The sequence below is a fragment of the Bradysia coprophila genome (genome assembly GCF_014529535.1).
Source record: "Bradysia coprophila strain Holo2 chromosome X unlocalized genomic scaffold, BU_Bcop_v1 contig_128, whole genome shotgun sequence".
Taxonomy (NCBI): domain Eukaryota; kingdom Metazoa; phylum Arthropoda; class Insecta; order Diptera; family Sciaridae; genus Bradysia; species Bradysia coprophila.
The window spans coordinates 3,491,545-3,514,245 of record NW_023503295.1 but is presented as its reverse complement, the minus strand read 5'-3'; the positions used below and the strand labels follow the sequence as shown (position 1 = coordinate 3,514,245).

The following is a 22,701-nucleotide window of genomic DNA, read 5'->3' as shown; positions in this document are numbered from 1 at the left end:
ACATAACCCACCTAGGGTAGATTTACTTTCCATCTACATATTTGAAAAAAAAAAAATCGCCGAACGGCGGAAGCGAACACGGGACCAGCAGCATATCAACCAAACATGCTGACCACTACGCCAACAAATCACATAACGCGATGCAATTGGTGTCGGTAGTGGTTCGTAAGTCACTTCTACATCGATCAAATAATCAGAGTAGTCGGAATGATGTGATTTGAACGAAATGTTGAGGTGGATAGTATATGTGTGTGAGTAAGTAAATAAAGGATTCTCTGTGTTTTTTTGTGTGTTGTGAATGCGTTTTAAAACAACATGCTTAATTAATTAATTTTAAATCCAAATTTTTGTGGTTATTTCGCTAATGTATGAAATATCAGCTTGCAGGAGATAAAACATTGTTCTACCTTGGTGTATATTTCTCGAATCACTTCTTATGTACAATTGTATATACACTCGCTGGCGCTCGTTATATACAATTGTACATACGAAGTTATTCTCGAAATATACACCAAGGTAGAAAATGTACTATTACTTGATACTTCAGGTCTTCTGTTAGGTTTCAGGTTGACCTGATATTTTTACACAAATTTTCAGGTTTTAGGTCAGAATTTTATGTGAACTAAAAAGTTTTATTTCAATTATTGCCGATTAAAACCAAGAAAAACAACATAAAATTCTGAAACCAACGGCAAAGAAACACAACAAACAAAGGTTTTAGGTCAGGTCTGAACTGATTTCAATTTTTTTTTTTCAATTTCATTTATTTCCAAGAAAAAACTTCTAACATTAAACACACAGCGTAGCTCCAGTATGCGTTACAATTCTAAGGAGCTACAACAGTTTAACATAAAATCAAATTAATAAAGTTGATATAAATCTAGACAACAAGGACAGCTAGCAAGGCGAAAAGTACCATGAGGTGATGGTTGTATTTTAAATCTTCATATTAAATTCTTAAACAGATGGAAGTGATATTTGCTCTTTATTCGATCGTGATTTTCGTTTACAGCTGATTTACTTTAATTAGAATCGAGTCGCGTCAGTAAATACGCTTTCAACGAACGACAAAATTGATTGAGGGTAAGTGAATTTCTGATCGTTGGCGGAAGGCCATTAAATAGCGTCGGACCAGAATAAAGCAGGCAACGTTTACCATAGTTCGACGAAATCTTAGGTTTCTTCAGCAAGTATGAATAAATTGTTTGGTAGCAATTAAGATTGTCCGAGAACTGCAGCGAGTGATGTTTCAGATCATTGATGCAACAAAAAACGAATTTGCAGACCGCGTATTCGTACATACGCTGTACCGTTAATACATTCGGAAATTGCTCGCTAAAAAGACGCTCAGTTGGGTACCTCAATGGCAATCGGTGGGTGGCTTTTAGCGCTCTCTTGTGCAAACCGTGAAGCCTTTCAATCAATGACTTTTTGGCAGAACCCCACACGCCAACACAATACGTCAAATGGCAATGAACAGTAGAAAAGTATATCAGGCGAAGGATCTTTTTAGGCAAGAAGCGAAGACGCTTAAGTACACTTGGACACAATCGAACACAAATTGGAAATGTGATCGTCCCAACTCACAAACTGATCAAGAGTCAAGCCGAGACATTTGACCAAGGAAAAAACATTAATCTCAACGCCGTTAAAGGTTAAAACTGGCTGACCGTCAACCTTCACATGAGGCTTGCGAAAGTGAACCAGCTTCGTCTTATTCAGGTTGAGAGTAAGCTTGTTCAAACGGAAATACTCAGCAACAACCCGCAAGTCTTCGGATAGATCGGAAACGTTTTGAGCGACGACTGCAGAAGAGACGAACATATTCGTATCGTCGGCAAATCCGAAGGGAGTGGAATGGATCGGCAGCTTGAAAAAATCGTTAATGAACACTACAAAAAGCAAAGGTGACAGGACGCCACCTTGCGGAACACCGATCGTCACATCAACCAACGGACTAGTGACTCCATTACACACCGTGCACCGCTTTCTATCGGTCAGATAGCTTCTGATCAAATCGTGTGCAACACCCCTCACCCCAGCACGCTCTAACTTAATGAGAAGCAGCTTGTGGACAACTGTGTCAAACGCTTTGGACAGGTCTATAAACAGTCCAGAGACCACCTTCTTATCATCAATGTCCTTATTAATCACATTGATCAGCTCAAACAAAGCAGTGTGCGTACCGCTCCCATCCCTAAATCCATACTGGCGTACATTGAAAAAGTTGCAACTCTTGAGGAAGCGAGTGAGAGCGCGTTGAACGACAATTTCTAAAATCTTATTAACCGCTGGTAGCAGCGAAATTGGTCGATAGTTTCCTACTTCATCTTCCAAACCCTTTTTATAAGCAGGCACGATCACTATATTCAGGTCAGTTCAATTGCAGAATCAGGTTCAGGTCATAACAGGTTTCGGATAAATCCAGATCAGATGCAGGTAAATCTGACCTGATCCGAGCCTTATTTAAATGATACTGGTCATTCATCTTTCCACCGAGATCGATATTCCTAGGACACAATTTCAATATGGTGCCAGCAACTGTATGAGGATCAAATTTGGTAATTCAACGTTGTGTCCTTGTATCGAGTCGGAAGTCCGACTATTTTATCATTTTCCATCGATACGTCGTAGACTGGGAAAAAAGAAAAAGATTCCGACATAATCATCTTGGACCGTAATCTGCCAACATCTTGTGGTCGCGAAGGCTTCCTGAAGGGAAGCTGTACCGATTTGGATAAAGATGTTACACACTGACAAAAAAGAGTTACAAATTTTACCTGTTGCAGGTAACTTTGTCTTCAGATAATCTATGTTGTCTGCTACAGCTGTAGTTGTTGTATGAAGAGCTACAGCTGTGGTAGCTGTTGTAGGCTAACTTGAGACAAACTTACCTGCGACAGGTAAGATTTTCTCCTCTTTTTTATCAGTGCATCTTGTGAGTTTGGCATCCCAATGTTACAAACCAAATTAAAATTTTAATAACCGTTTTGCGATTCCTATTTTGTCGGCTATTATTTTGCTGTTTACAATAGCGCACAGTAGAAAACATGTTTTTTTTCCCCGTTTTCACATTTTTCATTCCACTCTAATATGCAATTTCTTTCTGTGTCGGAAAATTTTACACAAAAAATGTGTGTATTAAATCACCGGTTCATCTAAATCTATGATGTATTCGCTGAGTATACCATACCATATACAGGGGGTTAATGTAAAAAAATTTGTAATCCACTGAATTCCACCCATTTAGCATGATTACCATAAAAAAAATTATTACTCCCGTGCTTGCATCATCACTCTTTCGAACAATTTCGCTCAACCAACCATCGTATCTACCTGGGATGTTCATTTTAATTTTATTAACTCATTAAATCTGTTTACAACGTCGGGTGTATGCAGGACTGTGGTAATAAATAACAATATTGTCAGAGCAGAGTGTATTGGAATCCATCCCTTTTTCGCAATTTAGGATTGGGATGTGTCGTAAGACGTAAGGAATCTGCTTTGATTGTATATGAGATGAATAGGAAATATGGAACCAGGAACCAGTCTGGATTTATTTATATTTACAATGTGTCTCGATGTGGTATTAGTTCTGAAAACTCCAACCAAAAATTGATCAATTACTACTGCACAATGATGAGCTCACTAAACGATAAAGGTCTCAAATTATCATGGTACAAGGTAGTGTCATCTGCCGTACAAATGTCATTCGGCCTGATATAACAGTGAATCATTTTAAAACACTGAAAAAAATGTTTTAAATATAATTGATAATGGATTAAATGGATTAAATGGACCACAATTAAAGGCTGGTTTTTCTTGACGCTTGACGCACAAATGTATCTACCAAGATAAAAAATCTCTAATCTCCAAAAATCTCCTTCTTCTTGTTCTACTTGAAATACTCTTGTTCTACTTCTTGTATACTACTTGAAATACAAATATTTGAGTTACTAAGTAAACGTGTACCAGTACCATTGCTGTTTTATTTAGGCTCGCGCGCTACGAACTAATCGTTTGAGAGTCTTTTAGGTTTGACAATTCCCAAGGGGAAACGGACATCTTTATCTTGATGGTAAAGAAAAAAGGAAAGCTAGAAAGTTGAATGGCTCAGGGCGCTGAATATGCTCAAATGTAAAGCTCAAGTAAAGCTCAAATGAAATAGATTTTCGTATAATTCTATTACATTTCATCATAAAATAACTAGTGTCATCGCTCTATTTGTTCGTTAACCAACTTCACAGCTATGACACTATTTTACCAGAGGGTGGCGGGACATTTCGACACCGTCAATATCGTCAGGAACGATATTATCGTTTTTTGGACGATACTATCATCTAAAAAACGATACTATCGTCTAAAAAACGATAATATCGTTTTTAGACGATAGTATCGTCCAAAAAAACGATAATATCGTTTTTTGGACGATAGTATCGTCTAAAAAACGATATTATCGTCTAAAAAACGATATTATCGTTTTTTAGACGATACTATCGTCCAAAAAAACGATATTATCGTCCAAAAAATTTTCATCCAGGACGATAATATCGTCTAAATTGGAAAATTCTAAAATATTGTCTGGACGATAGTATCGTTTTCTGGACGATATTATCGTTCAGAAAACGATACTATCGTTTTCTGGACGATATTACCGTTCTAGAAAATCTAATGGATATTTTCGTTTTCTGTACGATAATATCGTCCAAAACGATAATATCGTCCTGGGCGATATTATCGTTTTCTTAAATGATAATATCGTCCAGCACGATACTATCGTTTAAAAAAACGATAATATCGCCCAGGACGATATTATCGTTTAGTTTTGGGTGGTAATATTGTCCAGGACTTAATTTTACTCAGAGGTGCAGCAAGAACCGAATTCTCTTCCAAAATATCAAAAAACAATTGTCAGAGGAAATCACCTACACATCAGTGTTTAAAAAAGGCGTTTAGTTCGTCCCTAAATAATTCATCTTTTTACGAAATGAATACCAACTTAGATTGTACATAAAAAGCGTTTTAACACGCCGAGCGATCCGGCCCATTGCCCCGGAGCGAAGCGGAGGGCCGCAATGCGAGCCGGGCGCCGGAACGGTGTCGGAACTTAGGAGTTAATTTTTTTTTCTCGCATCGTCTCATAATTAGTCTGTGTAATTCATTGCACATAAAAAGCGTTTAAACACGCCGAGCGATCCGGCCCATTGCCCCGGAGCGAAGCGGAGGGCCGCAATGCGAGCCGGGCGCCGGAACGGTGTCGGAACTTAGGAGTTAATTTTTTTTTCTCGCATCATCTCATAATTAGTCTGTGTAATTTTTCTATTATAAAATTTAAATTTACGGAACCAAATGAACCCATTTTTAATATATATTTGCCGTCTATAAAAAGGTGTTTATCTACAAGATTTTGTGTTTCGTCTTCAACAACCATCCAGAACGATAATATCGCCCAGGACGATATTATCGTCTAGAATTTTTATTTTAAATAAATTAAAAACGATATTATCGTCCTGGACGATATTATCGTCTCAAATTTAAAAAAATTAATAAATTAAAAACGATATTATCGTCCCAAAAATTATCGACCAGGACGATAATGGAGGACGCCAGCATTTTTCGACGAAAACGATAATGCCCCACAATAACAGTAATTCCCAACAATAATGCCTCGTCAAAAATGGCGACCATTGTGAATGCATTCACATGGACAAGTCAATTTTCTATTTATTTTTGATTTTTATGCTAAAAGTTCGTCCGGATCTATATTTTATCACAGCAATCCGTAGATCTAATCTGTAGCGAGCTAGCGACTTTGAGCTGGAAAAAATCTATTCACTTTACAACGCGCTGTACGACAACAAACATCATGTGTTCCGCTTGCAGGTTAAGCACGTGTTTGTTGTGTATTGGATGATGTTTGTCGTCGAACAGCGCGTTGTAAAGTGAATAGTTTTTTTCCAGCTCATTGTCGCTAGCTCGCTACAAATTAGATCTACGGATTGCTGTGATAAAATATAGATCCGGACGAACTTTTAGAATAAAAATCAAAAATAAATAGAAAATTGACTTGTCCATGTGAATGCATTCACAATGGTCGCCATTTTTGACGGGGCATTATTGTTGGGAATTACTGTTATTGTGGGGCATTATCGTTTTTGTCCAAAAAAGCTGTCGTCCTCTAATATCGTCCAAAATAACGATAAATTTGTTCAGAAAAAGAAAATAACGATAATATCGTCCAGCGGATATTTTCATCCAGGACGATATTATCGTCAAAAAAACGATATTATCGTTTTTTGAACGATAATATAGTTTTTTAGACGATAGTATCATCAAAAAAACGATAGTATCGTCCAAAAAAACGATATTATCGTTTAAAAACGATATTATCGTTTTTTTAAATGATAATATCGTCAAGAAAACGATAATATCGTCCTGAAAATATTTTAAAATTTATAATTTTAGACGATATTATCGTCCTGGATGAAATTTTTTTAGACGATATTATCGTTTTTTAGACGATAGTATCGTCTAAAAAACGATACTATCGTTTTTTGGACGATACTATCGTCTAAAAAACGATACTATCGTCCAAAAAACGATACTATCGTTTTTTAGACGATACTATCGTCTAAAAAACGATAATATCGTTCCTGACGATATTGACCGTGTAGTTATGTCGCCTCACCTACCAGAGTGTAGTTATACCATCTGAAAAAAGAGAGCAGAGAAGGAAATACTGAAAAAAAATTGTGGCGCCTCTACAGGTAAACTGAGGTTTCCTATCTGGTGCCAGCACGTTGAGCTCACATCTCCTATAATTGTGGTGTAAATGTCAGATATTTATAAAAACGACCAATTTTCCTTGTGACAATACAGCACACATATAATGCCAGTGATGCATAAGTAAATTTTCAAAGTCATATTTATGAGATCTTCAAAATAATTTCCATTTTGGCACGCGAGTCTCTCCCATCATTTCCCAGGCAATGTCACCCCCACTTTTTTTTTAATTTCGAAATGATGTTTTGTCTTATGTAAAATGTTTTCTATTTTACATTGGCACACATTCGTTGTATATCCTTTTGTACAGACGCTATTTTGAATGTGTTTAAATAAATAGAAACAGGCAAATTCAAGATGTTATAAATATTTACATTTATCCTTCGCTTTTGATTTCGTAAAAACAAAAGTAACTCTCATTTCACACACACACACATCATGGCCCTACGTTAGTGAAGCGCCGTGACGCAAGTCCGTTCACACTGAAAAATTTGACAAAATTTTTTGTTCTAGTGTAGTCGATAACGCAATGAACGTTTACCGAGCGAGTTCCGACAAACGAGTGATTGGAGGTTGTTGGGTACATCGAAGAAATAATTTTCTGAAGAAGAGACAAAAAATTCCTCCTCGTCCTTCCCCTCCCCTCCCCTTCAAAGTTTAAATGCAGAGGTGTCTTTGTCGAATTATTGACAGGGCTGTGTGAAACGGAGAGATACGTGTGATAGCTCATTTTAAAGGTAAAGGTTCAAAGTTTTTTTTGGCGCAGTTAGATTTTCCGAATTTTCCAAATCGTTTAAGACTTTTCCGACTTTTCTTCAAATTGATGTTTTAAATTTAAGGTTAAAGTTAAATAATTTCTTAAATATGTTCCGAAGTAAAAATTTTTTTTGGTAATATTGTTCTGTATCATTTGCTACAATTTTGCCGAAGAAAGTAAAATTGTATTTTACAAAATGTAGGCACCATATTAATTTTTAATGAAAAAATTCCATGGATTCGCATAGGATTTTTAGACCGGTTTTTTGGTAATTTTTTTTTTTTTTATTTTCTTGTTTAGATTGCTTCGAAATCATAAGAAATACATAGAAACACAAAATTTACGTTTTTAAACATCTTTGAACCTTTACCTTTAAAATGAGCTATCACACGTATCTCTCCGTTTCACACAGCCCTGTCAATAATTCGACAAAGACACCTCTGCATTTAAGGACTGAGTAACAACACAACTTTTTTGACTTTTCCCCTCCGCTCCTACTACTCCCCACGTATTTAATTCGTAATCTAGGCGTCTATACGAGTTCAACGAGCTATCACACGCCTCTTAAGGTTAAGATTTGGTCGAGATATTAAATTTCAAAACTTGGAAATTTGTATGAAGAAATTGATTTCCATACATTTTGAAATAGATGAATTTTACCAACCTTTGTCACTTTGTCCCTTTGTCACTTTGTCGCTTTGTTACAACGAAACTTTTGAATTTACCGGTGGATTTGGCTGAAATTTTCAGTGTATGTCAAGGACGTAATTCTAAAAAAACTAATTTGAAGGAATTTTTATAAAAGCTTATAATTTCGGAGCTATGAGCGTTTTAAGCTATTGAACTATAGGACCCATAACTCAGAAAATATGGCAGATAGAAAGTTCGTTTAAAAGACAAAGTTATAGAGTTTCACATTCTAGTCGACACGTGTTTCATGGTTTTCCTAAAAAGTCGCTTATCTTGGAGCTATGAGCGTTTTAGGTGCGTTAAATTTTTGAATTTCGACAAATTTTCGATTTTCGTCAAATTATCGAATTTCGTCATTTTTTTTATTTTCGTCGAATTTGTAAAATTTTCGATTTTTGTCAAATGAAAGCTGGAAGGTTGAGATGAAAGAGAAAGTTATATAGTTTTGTAAGAAGAATTTTTTCGTTCAAACCGCACAATATGATTGTCTATTATCTGCGACCAAATTCTAAAAAATCTAAACTTACAAAAGAGCTGATATCGCCCAAAACCACTTACAGTGGAGGTGTGACCCAAGTCCTGTTATCCACTTGTTGACGCAAATTTTTTTGTTATAATTTTCTTTCTAAAATTTTTCGGGTAAGTTTTGTTGATCAAGCTTTCGCGTGCTTTCCTCATCAGCTGCCATTTGTGACGCATATCTTTTTGCGTGTCGAATCTGTAAGCGTCACCTACACCGATATCAGTTCTTTTGTAAGTGGATAACAGGACTTGCGTCATACCTCCACTGTAAGTGGTTTTGGGCGATACACATTACACACCGTTCGTTCCCTTCCATGAATATTATTTTCAATTGAAATTTTCTCGCAATTTTATGCTCGTGATTTGAATAATTATTTAAATTCGCATAAAATTAAATTTAAATGAAATTAAGATTGAATTTAGTTCCGTTTTGTGGGGCTCATGTTTAAATTTATTGTTTTGTTGTGTGTTTGAATTTGGATAATATAATATTGTGTGTGCTTAGCACTAGCGCTGTGTGTGATAACACGACGTGTGACATTTTAGCAAAAAAAAAGTTCCTAGCAATCAGGCATAAATACACACGACAACATTCGAAAATTGGGTTCGTATTATTTTGATAAGCCAATTAATCAAGCTTCTTATTAGCTCTAACAGATTTCCCCGTTAATTTTCATAATTCGACTCTCATTTAATGTCCCAATTTGTCGCACCCCAAATCGTTGTATATTTATTAGCAACCTTTTGCGAACGCTTTACATGATTATCATATAAATACGAATAGGTAGGTACTGACTACACACCAGCATTATTTTTTTTCATTTATCCGCATGTTGTATAACGTATATAACATCGGTGTAGGGGTAGAAATTTCTTTTTAGAAATTATGAGTTTTGTTTTTAAAACAAATTTTCGTAGGTTTTTGTATAGGTAGGATAAATAAACGGAATTAGATTGTAAATGATCGACTTCAAACGAAATGTATATCTAGGCTATTGCCACTCCCATTACGTATTTGTGTAACGAAAATAAAATTACATTTGAGAGGAAATTTTCAATTTTCGCCGTAATCCTAAATCTCTTTTTTTTTTAACACATAATTCAGATTGCTATTCCAGCCAAATGAGAAATTGATTCCTGTAGTGAATTGCGTAAGGGCAAAGGCTCTCGAAAATGTGGAACTGAAACTTAAATAAATCAAAAGTCCAAAAGGTATCTGACAAATGGCAATCATGTCCGAAGCGATAGCGGAGGACTTGACGCAGTCTAACTTCCAAAAAAAAGAACGAAGAAATTTTTTTGAGATGCGGCAACTATATATAGGCGAGAATTTAAGTTTCTTTCCTTTGGCCTGTATCACCACAAATCCTATTCGATCTTATTTGCGCTTCAAATACGAGCAAAACGAGCTATCACTCGACTATGTAACTTAATTGCCGGAGATACATCGTTTTGAAGTTGGTCATTTTGATAGAAAATGCACCAAATTAACGTTTTCCAAACAATTCAACTTTCAACTTTCAACTTACGCTGTATGTTTCTATCTATCTGTCTATCTATCTGTCTATCTATCGACGGTCGATCTCGGAAACTAGTCAGCCAATCTCCATGAAATTTTGCAGGAACCTCAGGGTTTGCATAAAAATGAAAATGTGATACGCCCCTACCCCAGGAAAAACCAGAATTTTGTTTTATTGGCCTCGAAGTGGTTTCTGAGTGTGGTTTTCGAGGGTCGGGAACGCGTTTTCGGCTGTAGCTTAGCTGTATTGAAACCTACAGAGGCGTGCGACCCATCAAATGAAAGGTATTCGTAACACGATTCGAACAAAAAAATAATTAAAAAAATCGGGGCAGATTCGTTTGAGCTAGAGTGATTAGAGTGACCAAATTTTGAGCTACTCGAGCGTAGGATGAAAGGACTAATATTTTTGCGATTATGAGAGATAGAGAGTTACTTTCTTCGGCAAAGTCTCAGAGTTTTACGAGTAGAACAGAGGGGCATTTGTGAAAAATGTCGAAAGTTGGAAATGGGTGGGTCAATTATGTTTTTAGAGGTATTTCTTGAATGGTGGCAGATGGAGAGTTACTTTCTTCGGCAAAGTCTCAGAGTTTTACGAGTAGAAAAGAAGGGCATTTGTGAAAAATGTCGAAAGTTGGAAATGGGTGGGTCAATTGGGGTTTTAGAGATATTTCTTGAATGGTGGCAGATAGAGAATTACTTTCTTCGTCAAATTTTCGATTTTCGTCTTTCGAATTTCGTCAAATTTTCGATTTTCGTCAAATTTCATCAAATTTTTGATTTTCGCCAAATTTTCGATTTTCGTCAAATTTCGAATTTCGTCAGATTTTCGAATTTCGTCAAATTTTCGAATTTCGTCAAATTTTCGAATTTCGTCAAATTTTCGAATTTCGTCAAATTTTCGAATTTCGTCAAATTTTCGAATTTCGTCAAATTTCCGAATTTCTGTTATAAACTGTTATATAAAGCAGTGTTCTAAAACTTCTAAAACGACTGATATCCCAAAGTGGCAAATGTCCAGGAACAGACCAGCAAGACAATTTTTCTGCCACATGCGACGCAGATTTTTTTGGTAAAATTTTGGTTGTTTCCAGTCAAATTTTTTTTGGTAAAAATTATTTGGCAGATGATGAGAAAAACTAAGCCAGCTTGTTTGAACTAAAATTGGGTGTAAAATTTAATTTTTGCGTAACGAAGCTGAAAGCGTCAACTCTAGCGATATCATTCATTTTAGAAATTGTACTTCAAAGACTGCGTCACACTTTTCTCGAAGAGATTTTTGTTGGGATATGTGATTTGCCGCAAAGAGTGCGTTGCTGAAAAATATCGTCCCAAAAGGTACAAATTGAACATAGAATGTAGCGACATAAATGCATAACGGAAAGGAATAGGAAACCTCGGTTGGCCTGTAGAGGCGCCACAATTTTATTCAGTACGTCTTTATTTGCGCTCTATTAACTTCACTCCGGTAAGTATTAATGAAATGTCATGCAGTTAAGTTGGTTCACAAAAATAGAGCTCACATAGTAGTCTTTTAACGAAATGTTTTAGAATTGTAAAAGAATTATAGGAAAATCTATTACATTTGAGCTTTAGCACAGCACTGTTCCTAGCATGAACATTGAAAATATTTGACAGCTGATGAAATCACAGTAGACAGTGCGTTTCCTTTAGAGGTATAGGTATAGGTAGATATGACTTGTTTTCGTTGTATGAGTTAAAACATACAATACAAATAATTCTTAGCGGCAGATCTTATCACCAAAGCCTCCAAATTTGACCCATGTCGGTTCTCGGTTCAGTGTCCATGCTAGGAGCAGTGTTATGGCTTTAGTTTCAAACAGCATTTCCCACTATTGCCATCTCGATCGTCAAAGAGAAGAGTCGCCAGCGGGAAAATTAGTATTTTTCGCTCCTTAGACTGTCTGTATGTACTGTGAACATCGTCATTTTCCCTGCAAAACAAAGGTTTAAACTTAGAGTAATTATACCTAGAGAGGAAATTTGTATGACGAAATGTGGTCTCAAACATCAGTTTGTATAAGATGCACATTTCGTATAATTTTACACCAATACATGTATGCGCTGACACTATTTCGCTTTTGATAGTTCAATTTGCCCTCTTAATTACTCTTAAGGTTCCCTGCGATCTTCCTCACTCAAAATGTTACTATTTTCGAGCTATGACTTTGACCATATTCATAATTTAAATAGCAATTCGTCAGTGAATCAGTTCTTCGAGACGCGTGCTCACCATTAATTATAATAATTATTACCAATTACCAAACATCGAACGACCAAATTCATATCGTTAAAGCTTTGATATGCTAGTTATTTCTGTTATTCTAACTAAAATCCTAACCAATTTTGAATTAAACAAGAAGAATCGTAAATTTCAAATTAGAAGCTATCGTTTGACTTAGTTCTATTGTGATGTCTAATTTATACGAAATTTCTAGTAAGTCAGAAACATTAAACATTTTATGCAATTATGCATCATGTATGGATGTACGTATACAATATATATTTCTACAAATTTTAAAATTATTTGAGTCTGGTAATTTATGCAAACAAAATCGAAAACTTATATGGTATGAAAACCCTTCCACGTGACTACTAGACAAGTTATAGTTTTGCAAAGTTTTCGCTTTCAAACATAAAGTACAGTGCAGCCATTCACAAATTACGTTTTCTCTTTACGGGGAACAAAACGTTAATCGTTATACATTTTAAACGCAGGGTGAGAGGATGCGAAATACGTCATTGTTCGTGCACGTACTTTGTGAATGGCATCACAGCATCTGCTAAAATATTGTTTATTTCAAGCGAATTGATAACAAACGTCTTTAGACTGAATTCGCTTGTGAACTCCTATAAATAAATATTTATGTTGATGAATGTGGCATGGTGGAGAATACAAGAAAATTGTTTGCATTAATTCAGTTATACTATGAAAGCGGAGATATGAACAAAACTCTTCATTAGGAGGCAACATACCGCTAAGGTTGCGATTTTTCTTGATTTCAACAAGAAAATAAAGGAAATATAAGAACTCAGCAAAACTTTTAAACATTTTTCAATGGAAGAAATCACTGTTCCTAAATAGGTGTCGACAAGACAAAAGTTAAGAGTGATATCGCCAAAACTTCAGGTGATTTTTTTTTAACTTTGGGAACAAGCGGTCTCCGATTTTAATGAGTGATAGTTCGTTGGATTCGTCTTTCAATTCTAAAAAAATCATGGGCGCGCGTTAGCATAGCGCCCGTGACGCAAGTCCTGTTACTAGAAAAAATTTCAAAAAATTTTTTTTTGTCGTAGACTGCAGAACCATATATACAGCAAATATTGAAGTTCCACAATTCAAATACAAATGACTCCAAATTACCATTAAAAAAAACTAGGCGTCCGTACAAGTTCAACGAGCTATCACACGTTCTTGCAGCTTAAAATTTGGCCACGCAAAAAATCTTCCAAGAAGCCCCATTTCCATACATTTTGGTCAATTTCAGTACTTTAAACGAAATGAAAAAACCCTACGTTACTTTGTTAGTCCGTCCGTCCGTCCGTCCGTCCGTGTTTCCTATCTTCTAAAGTCTTCTTTAGATTTTGTTGAAATTTTGGGAGTAGATTCTAGTCGTCATTCTAAGACATTCCAGAAAAAAAAAAAATTGGGGGAACCGGCCTCGTTTCGGAGCTAGGGCTCCTCGAAGTTCCCATATAAGCCCCATATAAGAACACCTTTAAGTGTGTGTGTGTGGATGGGTATGGTAGAACAAATTTGTTCGCTTTTGGTAAGCTCTGCTCGCCACAATTTTTTTCCCTAAATTTAATTTTTTTAAAATTATTCATAAGTTTTTAAATTTTTCAAAATTTTTTAAATTTTTCAAATTTTTTTAAATTTTTCAAAATTTTTTTAAAATTTGTCAAATTTTTCAAAATTTTTTAAATTTTTCAAAATTTTTGAAATTTTTCACATTTTCCAATTTTTTTAAATTTTTTTTAAATTTTTTTTAATTTTTCAAAATATTTTAAATTTTTCAAAATTTTTTTACAATTTTTCAAATATTTCAAAATTTTTGAAATTTTTCACATTTTCCAATTTTTTTAAATTTTTTTTAATTTTTTTTATTTTTTTTAAATTTTTTTAAAATTTTCAAAATTTTCAAATTTTTCAAAATTTTCAAATTATTTCAAAATTTTCAAAATTTTCAAAACTTTCAACATTTTTTCAAATTTTTTTTAAAATTTTCAAATTTTTCAAATAAAGTCGGAGCATTATAATTTGATCGATTCTACTCATTTAATTCATTTTCAAATAATTGTAGTTTTCGAAGAAATCATTTCGAAAACATTACAGTATAAAAGCTTAGACACGTGCATTTGAACGGATTACCCGCAGGTATACCGCGAGTAAACAGCTCTAATGCGCATGTGTAAGCTTTTATACTGTAATGTTTTCGAAATGATTTCTTCGAAAACTACAATTATTTAAAAATGAATAGAATCGATCAAATTATAATGCTTCGACTTTATTTCAAATTTTTTAAATTTTTAAAATTTTTAAAATTTTTCAGAATTTTTAAAATTTTTCAAAATTTTTCACATTTTTAAAATTTTTAAAATTTTTCAATCTACTAATTCTTCCAAAAGAACTGATATCAGTCAAAAACTCTCAAAAGAGTAAAAGTGACGCAGGTCCCTGTGCATACTTCCAAAACAACTGATATCGCTGGATGTGACGCATTCTGCGCTTGTACGCAAAAACTGTAACAGGAAAAATTTGACCAAAGAAATTCTAGAAACAAAATTTTACCAAAAAAATTTTGCGTCACAAGTGGCAGATGTTGAGGAAAGTACTTCTAAGAATTTTTTTAAAATATGCATAAATACGTCCTAATAAGTCCGAATCATCTGCCACTTTGTGACGCAATTTTTTTTTTAATTTTAAATTGTTGTAATGTTGTACGAATGTCGGCCTTGGAAAGACCTACAGGTAGAGTATACGCACCGCTTGGTACTATGGCATTCATTTTTTATCGTCAACTATTCTTTTACGTTATCAATACAAAAACGCGTCGCTATGCCACGATTATATCAGATCCAGTGTTAGTAATATCAAGAGAAAAATTATCAAATTTTTCTCGCAGAATTTTAGTCAAATAAAGTGGAACTCTATACTATGTGTTGTCAACCTCGGCTTCGCCTCGGGTTAACAATATTCACATCTATTGCGCAAAATTTCCATTTAGTCACATGTAGTTAGCAAAATAGCGAAACGAAACGAAAACTTCAATTCGCCATACTATTTTTGTAAACATAAACAAAGTGATCTCTTAGTAGGCAGTGCGGGATAGATAAGTGAAATATTGATGATATAATATTAACTTGAGAGAGAATGAATAAATGAAGAGAGCTGTTAGCAAACCTAAATTTTCTCATGGCACGCATCAATCAAACAAGAATAGACCGGCTGAAGCCTGGTAAGGTCTTTTTTCATTTTTTTTAAAATTTCTGTTTACTTGCTCATTCAAGTGTCCCTTTGGTATCCAACTACCAAATTTCAGAATTACAAATAGGCAAGCGAATCGACTAATTTCATCAGTCGGTGTGCAGCTCTCAAACAGTAAACATCTTTACAAGATCCGTATTAGCTTGGTAGTCAACTACCACTTTGGTAGTCAACTACCACTTTGGTTGTCAACTTCCACTTTGGTAGTCAACTACCACTTTGGTTGCCAACTACCAAATACTCGATTTAAAAATAGGCCAGCAGACCGAATAATTTCATCAGTCGGTGTGCATCTCTCGTGTAAGAAACATCTTTGCTGCTAAATATTTTGCGGGTCCAACTACCAACAACTACCAAACTTTCAAATTGCAATGTCTGCTATGAGCGATTGGTTACCAGATAACAAATAATAATTGATTTGCCTGGTGTTGGTTTGCTCATAGTAGCATTGCAATTCTTACTTTTATCAATCACATTTGATTTGTGACATAGACGGACGGACAGACGGACGGACAGATGAAGTGGCCACAATAGGTCTTTTTTTCCTATGGAAAAAAGACCTAAAAACTGATTTGAGGGGCTTATTACCAGGGCGCAATGGTTATGATTACAATCTAGATTTAAAGAAAAACCATCAGGTTATTAAAACAGAACGTGTACATATTGATCGTCAATTGAATCACAGGACGACCGGAAAATTATTGTAAAATAATCTGTTTTCCTACTTCAATTGAACACATTCTCGGGCTAATTACTTAATTCCAGAATATTATAATGTTCGATTGAATCGAAATGTATAGACTGACCCCATTAACAAATTAAATTGAATTTCATTTGGATATAAATTTGTTTTTCCACAGCAAGCCAAAGAAACGTTGTTAGACCCAGCCAAACGTGCTAACTACGACAAATGGCGTAACAGTGGCGTTAACATCAGTTACAAAAATTGGTTGGGCATGAAGGAGCACGTACATCAGGTAAACGAAGAAAAACGGAACAAAAAATTGTATCACAATCAAAAATAAATTGAATCGAAATATAAAGCCTAACCCGACCCGGTATTACATTTTATGTTGGAGCACAATTCATTTTATAGCTTTATACATTTGTTGATCCCAAACCCCCGCCCGTGGTATTGTTGCCATTTAATTTATATATCATACACGTTGGGTACAGTGTATTGAGTTGCTATTGTTACAATGAATTAAGTATAATCATTGACATGTGTACCTAGCACGAAAACTGATACGACGTTCGAAAGAACAAAAACTCCTGCTTTGTGCTTTGTTACTCAAATAAAATACAAATTGAATCGAATCCTGTTGTACCAAAGGCGCTGTAGTTTCTATTGATTGAATCGACTTTACTTGCAATGTTAGCTTATCTAAAAATAACTGAACTAACCGTTCATCTAGGTCAGCAGTTTTCCATGTACTTTGTTTTTACCCCGTCTGTTCAAATAGAAATAGATTTTTGTGGGGCCCATATAGGAATGAAGGTAAAATGCGTGAATAAAACAAAATGTAAAAAGAAACTTCTCCACAAACTTCGTGAATCAAACATTTTTTCCCCTCACAAATATGAGAAAATAGTTTTTTAAAAAAAAAACGTTATCATTCAACGTTAAGCACAACTACAACAAAGGTTGCATAAGTTTATGAATTATTCACGTACGTAAATCACACTCTCCTCCCCAGTGACTTTCAATCGAAATGTATTACCATGCCTGAAGTTTACCTCTGTTTTTTACATTTTTTTTTTGACTAACCTGATTTTTTTTCACTTACTTTAAGTGATTATTTTTCCGTTTTAATTATCGAGACGTTCTTGCTGTCCATAGAATTAATCAACAATCTGTCTCGTTAAAAACTTTTTTAATTTTGAATTCTGCACATTTGTGGTTATTTAAACATATTAAAACCATATATCATCTACACTCTATACACATTCGACCACTGTTACGATCTGAGAAAAAACAAGGCATCAGAACAGTCGGAGCGTTTGCTGCGACTTAGCCCCGTACAACCCGTAATCCTATTTCGTCCGCAACCATAATACGTCCGTAGCCCTAATAAGCCCGGAACCCTAATACGTCTACAACCCTCTAATGCGTCTGTTACCAAAATGCAAGTCGAGTTGGGCATTGTCAAATTTACTGAAACTGTTCATTTTTAAAATTGCGCATAGCGCAATTACGAAAGCCCGTACGAAGTACCCTTCAAATAAAACCAACAATTTACGACATTATTTTAGAAACCCAAAATTTTTTGCCAACTTTCCATTGGGTATTCAATTACCTCTCAAATGAAACAAAAACTAGCAAAATCGGATGAGATTTACTCGATTTATGTGCAAAAAACACTTAGGGCCGAGTAGCGGCCTTAGTCCAAGGGCCCAAATTTGAAACTTTTTTCGCCACGTTCTTTTCAGTATTCAATTACCTTCCATAAAAAACTAAATCTAGCAAAATCGGATGAGATTTACTCGATTTATGTGCAAAAAACACTTAGGGCCGAGTAGCGGCCTTAGTCCAAGGGCCCAAATTTGAAACTTTTTTCGCCACGTTCTTTTCAGTGTTCAATTACCTTCCATAAAAAACTAAATCTAGCAAAATCGGTTGAGATTTACTCGATTTATGTGCAAAAAGCACTTAGGGCCGAGTAGCGGCCTTAGTCCAAGGACCCAAATTTGAAACTTTTTTTGCCACGTTCTTTTCAGTGTTCAATTACCTTCCATAAAAAACTAAATCTAGCAAAATCGGTTGAGATTTACTCGATTTATGTGCAAAAAACACTTAGGGCCGAGTAACGACCTTTGAGCCCTCCCAACAAGCCCACGTTGCATCTTACTCAAAAACAACTTTGTTCTACTCGTCAATACCTTTCATTTGATATATCGCAAGCAGCTATTGCGTGCGTATTTCGGTAGATATCGTCGAAAGACTGAAAAACACCTATAGGGCTCTAGCTCTGGAGGGGCCGACCCTACCATGCCCATTTTCGAACTTGACCTTACCTTTGTCGATACCAGTCGGGGAAAAAAAGAATTTTGAAAAAAGGTTGTGATTTACTCAAGCTAGAGGGGTCACGGACGGACGGACGGACATTTTTTTTATTGCTGATTCGTCATCTATGAACATAGACAAATGCTTTGCCCTTACCGTCTGCTTCCAATTCAACATGTTACAAACGGCATATTAATCTTATAAGCCCCCAGCACTTCGTACGGGGCTAAAAATTAGAACGCAGTTCGTTTCGTATACACCCTCGTGTGAAAACAATTACACTCGCTCCGCTTCGCTACACTCGGTTATCGAACTTTCAAACTCGTGCAATCAAGGCTCACTTAATTGGCCAAGTCAACACATTATTTGACGTTCAATTCTAATTTTTATTTTTTGACTAATTATAACGTAATCGTGCTTTTTCTACGAAATTTTAACTTACGCATCCTAAAGCTCTCTCTTGAGAGAAAGTTGAATTTCTGAAATAAAAAACCGCACATCTCTGGGATCGAACAGGGGCCCTCGCACACATCAGCTCATGACAATTCATGTGAGCTAAATCATTCTTACATGAAGTACGGTATTTGTCGAATGGTATTTATCTGGGCTCATTGTAGCAATTACTTTTATTGGTTTTGGATGAGAAGGAAGCCTCGCATCGACCTCTTCATATAATATTTCAAAAATTCTAGAAGCTATATCTCGGGCCAGGAGTCTTGGACCCATGACGTATTTTGGATTTTGAAGTGTTAATTTACAAGCTTTCAAAATATTATAAGAAGACGTCGATCCAAGGCTTCCTTCTCATCCAAAACCAATAAACGTAATTAGTACAATGAGCCCAGATATATACTATTCGACAATTACCGCACTTCATGTAAGAACGATTTAGCTCACATGAATTATCATGAGCTGATGTGTGAGAGGGCCCGTGTTCAATCCCAGAGATGTGCGGTTTTTTATTTCAGAAATTCAACTCTCTCTCAAGAGAGAGCTTAGGATGCGTTCACTTTTCATGTGCTGGTTTCTCTCATGTGCTGGCGTACCAGTAATATTCTAGAATCTATTTTTTTATCATGAATGCTCATTTTTTTGGCAAAAGTCGAAGGCAACATAGTCTACATTTTTGTACATTTGCACTAAAATGAACCATCATGGATTCATGGTAGAAAATAGATTTGAAGAAGATGTCAACCGAAAATATCTCTTTTCATCTCCTCACTAAACTCGAAATATCATGGCCAGTACCACCTAACTTTAATTTCAAAAATCTAACCTGACTTTAGTTTTGTTTATTATTCAGTTTATTATTTGTTTGTACGACTTCCTTTTTCAACGTGAATGGCCTTTTTTAACGTGTGATGGAATGTTTTAACGTGGGATGTCCTTTTTTTAACCCGAGCCTGCTTGAAAATATCTAGTCGTTCAATTTTTTCATAAATTTATCAGATTTTTAGCCCCGTACGAAGTACGAAGGGGCTTATAGGATTACGATGCCGTGTGTAATTGATGGAATTCGAAGCAGACGGTAAGGGCAAAGTGTTTGCCTATGTTCATAGATAACGAATCCGCAATAAAAATTTTGTCTGTCCTTCTGTCCGTCTGTCCGTCTGTCAAGTCGATATCTTGAGTAAATCAAATCCGATTTCAAAAATTTTTTTTCTTTGAAAGGTAGTTGAAATAGTGAGGCTAAGTTCGAAGATGGGCGATTTTGGGTCGACCCCTCCAGAGCTGGGGCCCCATAAGTGCTTCGACGTTTTCCAAAGATTTCTCTGGCCATTTAAAGGCTACACTTGTAAGTGATACATCAAATGAAAGGTATTTACAATACCTATCCACAAAAAAAAAGTTTATGGAAATTGGATGACCGACTCGTGAGTTAGACCCCTTGGTGTGAACTAGGTACAGGGCGGCAATCCGTTTTTGCTTGTAGGTTAGTCAAATTTGAACGGATTTAGATGGATTTTGCTTTATTAGATAGGTATTGACCGTACCAATCAGGGAAAAAAAAAGTTTATGAAATTCGGTTTACCGGAGCGTGAGCTAGGTCTCTTGGAGTGAGCTTATATGTGGCTACTCGGCCGTACAGTGAAGGTGGTGTTTTTTGTTAATATCTCGAGTAAAATTTAACCGAATTTCATGAATTTTTTTTTGTTTGAAAGGTACTAACGAATGTAAAGCAGCCGTTGTACTTTCCACCTCCTAACAAAATGGCCGTCGGCCGCCATTTTGGATTTTTGTAAAATCAATATAAATCGGTGAAAATGATACTTACTTAATTTTAGGTCAATTCGAAATTTGTGTTACATTTGAAAGGAACGTCGTACGGGGCTTCGTAATTGCGCTATGCGCAATTTTTAAGACGTACACATTTCATAAGAATTTTACTTTACCGACGTTTACGGGCGCAGTAGGCTTACGGTAAGAGTAGGGCGACGGACGAACTAGGGTCACGTACGCAATAGATGTACGGGTTTGTACGGGGCTCAGTCGCAGCAAACGCTCCGACTGTTCTGACGGCTCGTTCTTCTGTAAAGATATCGTTTCTCTCATATACATCACGTTACAAATCAAGTAGCTATGTGCTTTCTTCGATATATACCGTATCCGTGTACCGTGAGCCGATCACGTTAAATTCAAAATTCCATTCCGTAGAGAAGTCTTTCTTGCTTTGACATTACCATGGCCAAAATAACTAAATTTAATGTTACTACTTCATAAAATCAATGCAGTCCTTCATTTAAAAAGTGAACTTTTACTTCATTACACCCTTAACGTAGATATTACTATGCATAAGAGACAGAACGGCACTAGATTCAATAGATTTGAAAACCATGACAAGTCAAAAAAAAAATCTTTGTTCATACAGTCAATGCATTGGGCCACCCCAAAAACTAAAGATCGTATGCTACCCGAAACTGGTGTCCCTAGCGGCCTATCAGCTGGACAACCGAATCCAGCTCATCGTCGTGCATCGGAGGGAGGTGCCGCATTGTACTATGGCAGCCGTAAGGCTGAAATGGGTGCAGATAATTCGGAAATTGCAAACAAATTCCGTAACTACGAAATTTAAATTGAATTTTGAAAAGGGAATTTTTTTTTCAATTTTTTTCTGTCAGTTGATCTTGTGAAGAAAATAAAATAAAATCAGAAAAAAATGTACTTGTAGATTTGCTGCTCAAAATAAAGAAACAAAAAAAATATATATTTTACTTGAATAAGAAAATAATATTCTCAGTCGTGTCTCGTTTTACCTTCCCCCCAAATGTGCTAAACAAGAGAAAAAAACTCGATGAAATTTGAAGATGACAACAGAATAAAAAAAAAAATTGACAAAAATTTATAGGAAATTTATGTTTTTCACAAATTCACAATTGAGATCAAATAAATGGACAAACCACAGAGCATGCAAATGTTCATTTATTTGCGATGGGAAATGTACGATTTTCTATGAAGTCATCGCTTCTTATCTTGAAATTTCAAATTAAGATAAAAAAAATAAAACTAAAACCAACCCATTGACTCTTGAGTGTAGTAAATTAAATTTTCAATTAATCGTTAAATTAAGAACATAAAATTAATTCAACATCATTGTATCGACACTGAAATTCATCAATATATGCAAGAAGCACCAACATATTTAACAACAACAAAAAGAAAAATATTTTAAAAAATTAATGAAAAATATAAATTTATTGTTGAAACTTATCGATGTGATTAGAGGGATTTAATTAGATGGATTTGAAATATTTTGAAAAAACATTTAAATAAATTTAATTAGAGAGAATATTCTAGAAGTATATGTCGTCAGCGCCCCACCTTTTTGGGTTGGGGTTTTCGTTGCTGATTATTATGAGCTAGGTTTTGTGCTTTCGAATGATGCTACCCAAAAGTTTTGTGCTGCTCAGGCACCCGAA

The 22,701-nt window shown here is 35.3% G+C and overlaps 1 protein-coding gene across 1 annotated transcript in view; it reads left to right on the top strand.

The window, feature by feature from the left end:
- LOC119067745 (J domain-containing protein) overlaps positions 1 to 22,434 on the top strand; it is a 79,048-nt gene extending 56,614 nt beyond the window's left edge. The window contains exons 3-4 of the mRNA XM_037170875.1: positions 16,641 to 16,757; positions 21,654 to 22,434. Coding sequence (XP_037026770.1) covers positions 16,641 to 16,757; positions 21,654 to 21,857 — 321 coding nt within the window. The 3' untranslated portion in view covers positions 21,858 to 22,434. The remainder of the gene's footprint in view (positions 1 to 16,640; positions 16,758 to 21,653) is intronic.
- Positions 22,435 to 22,701: the final 267 nt, after the last annotated feature.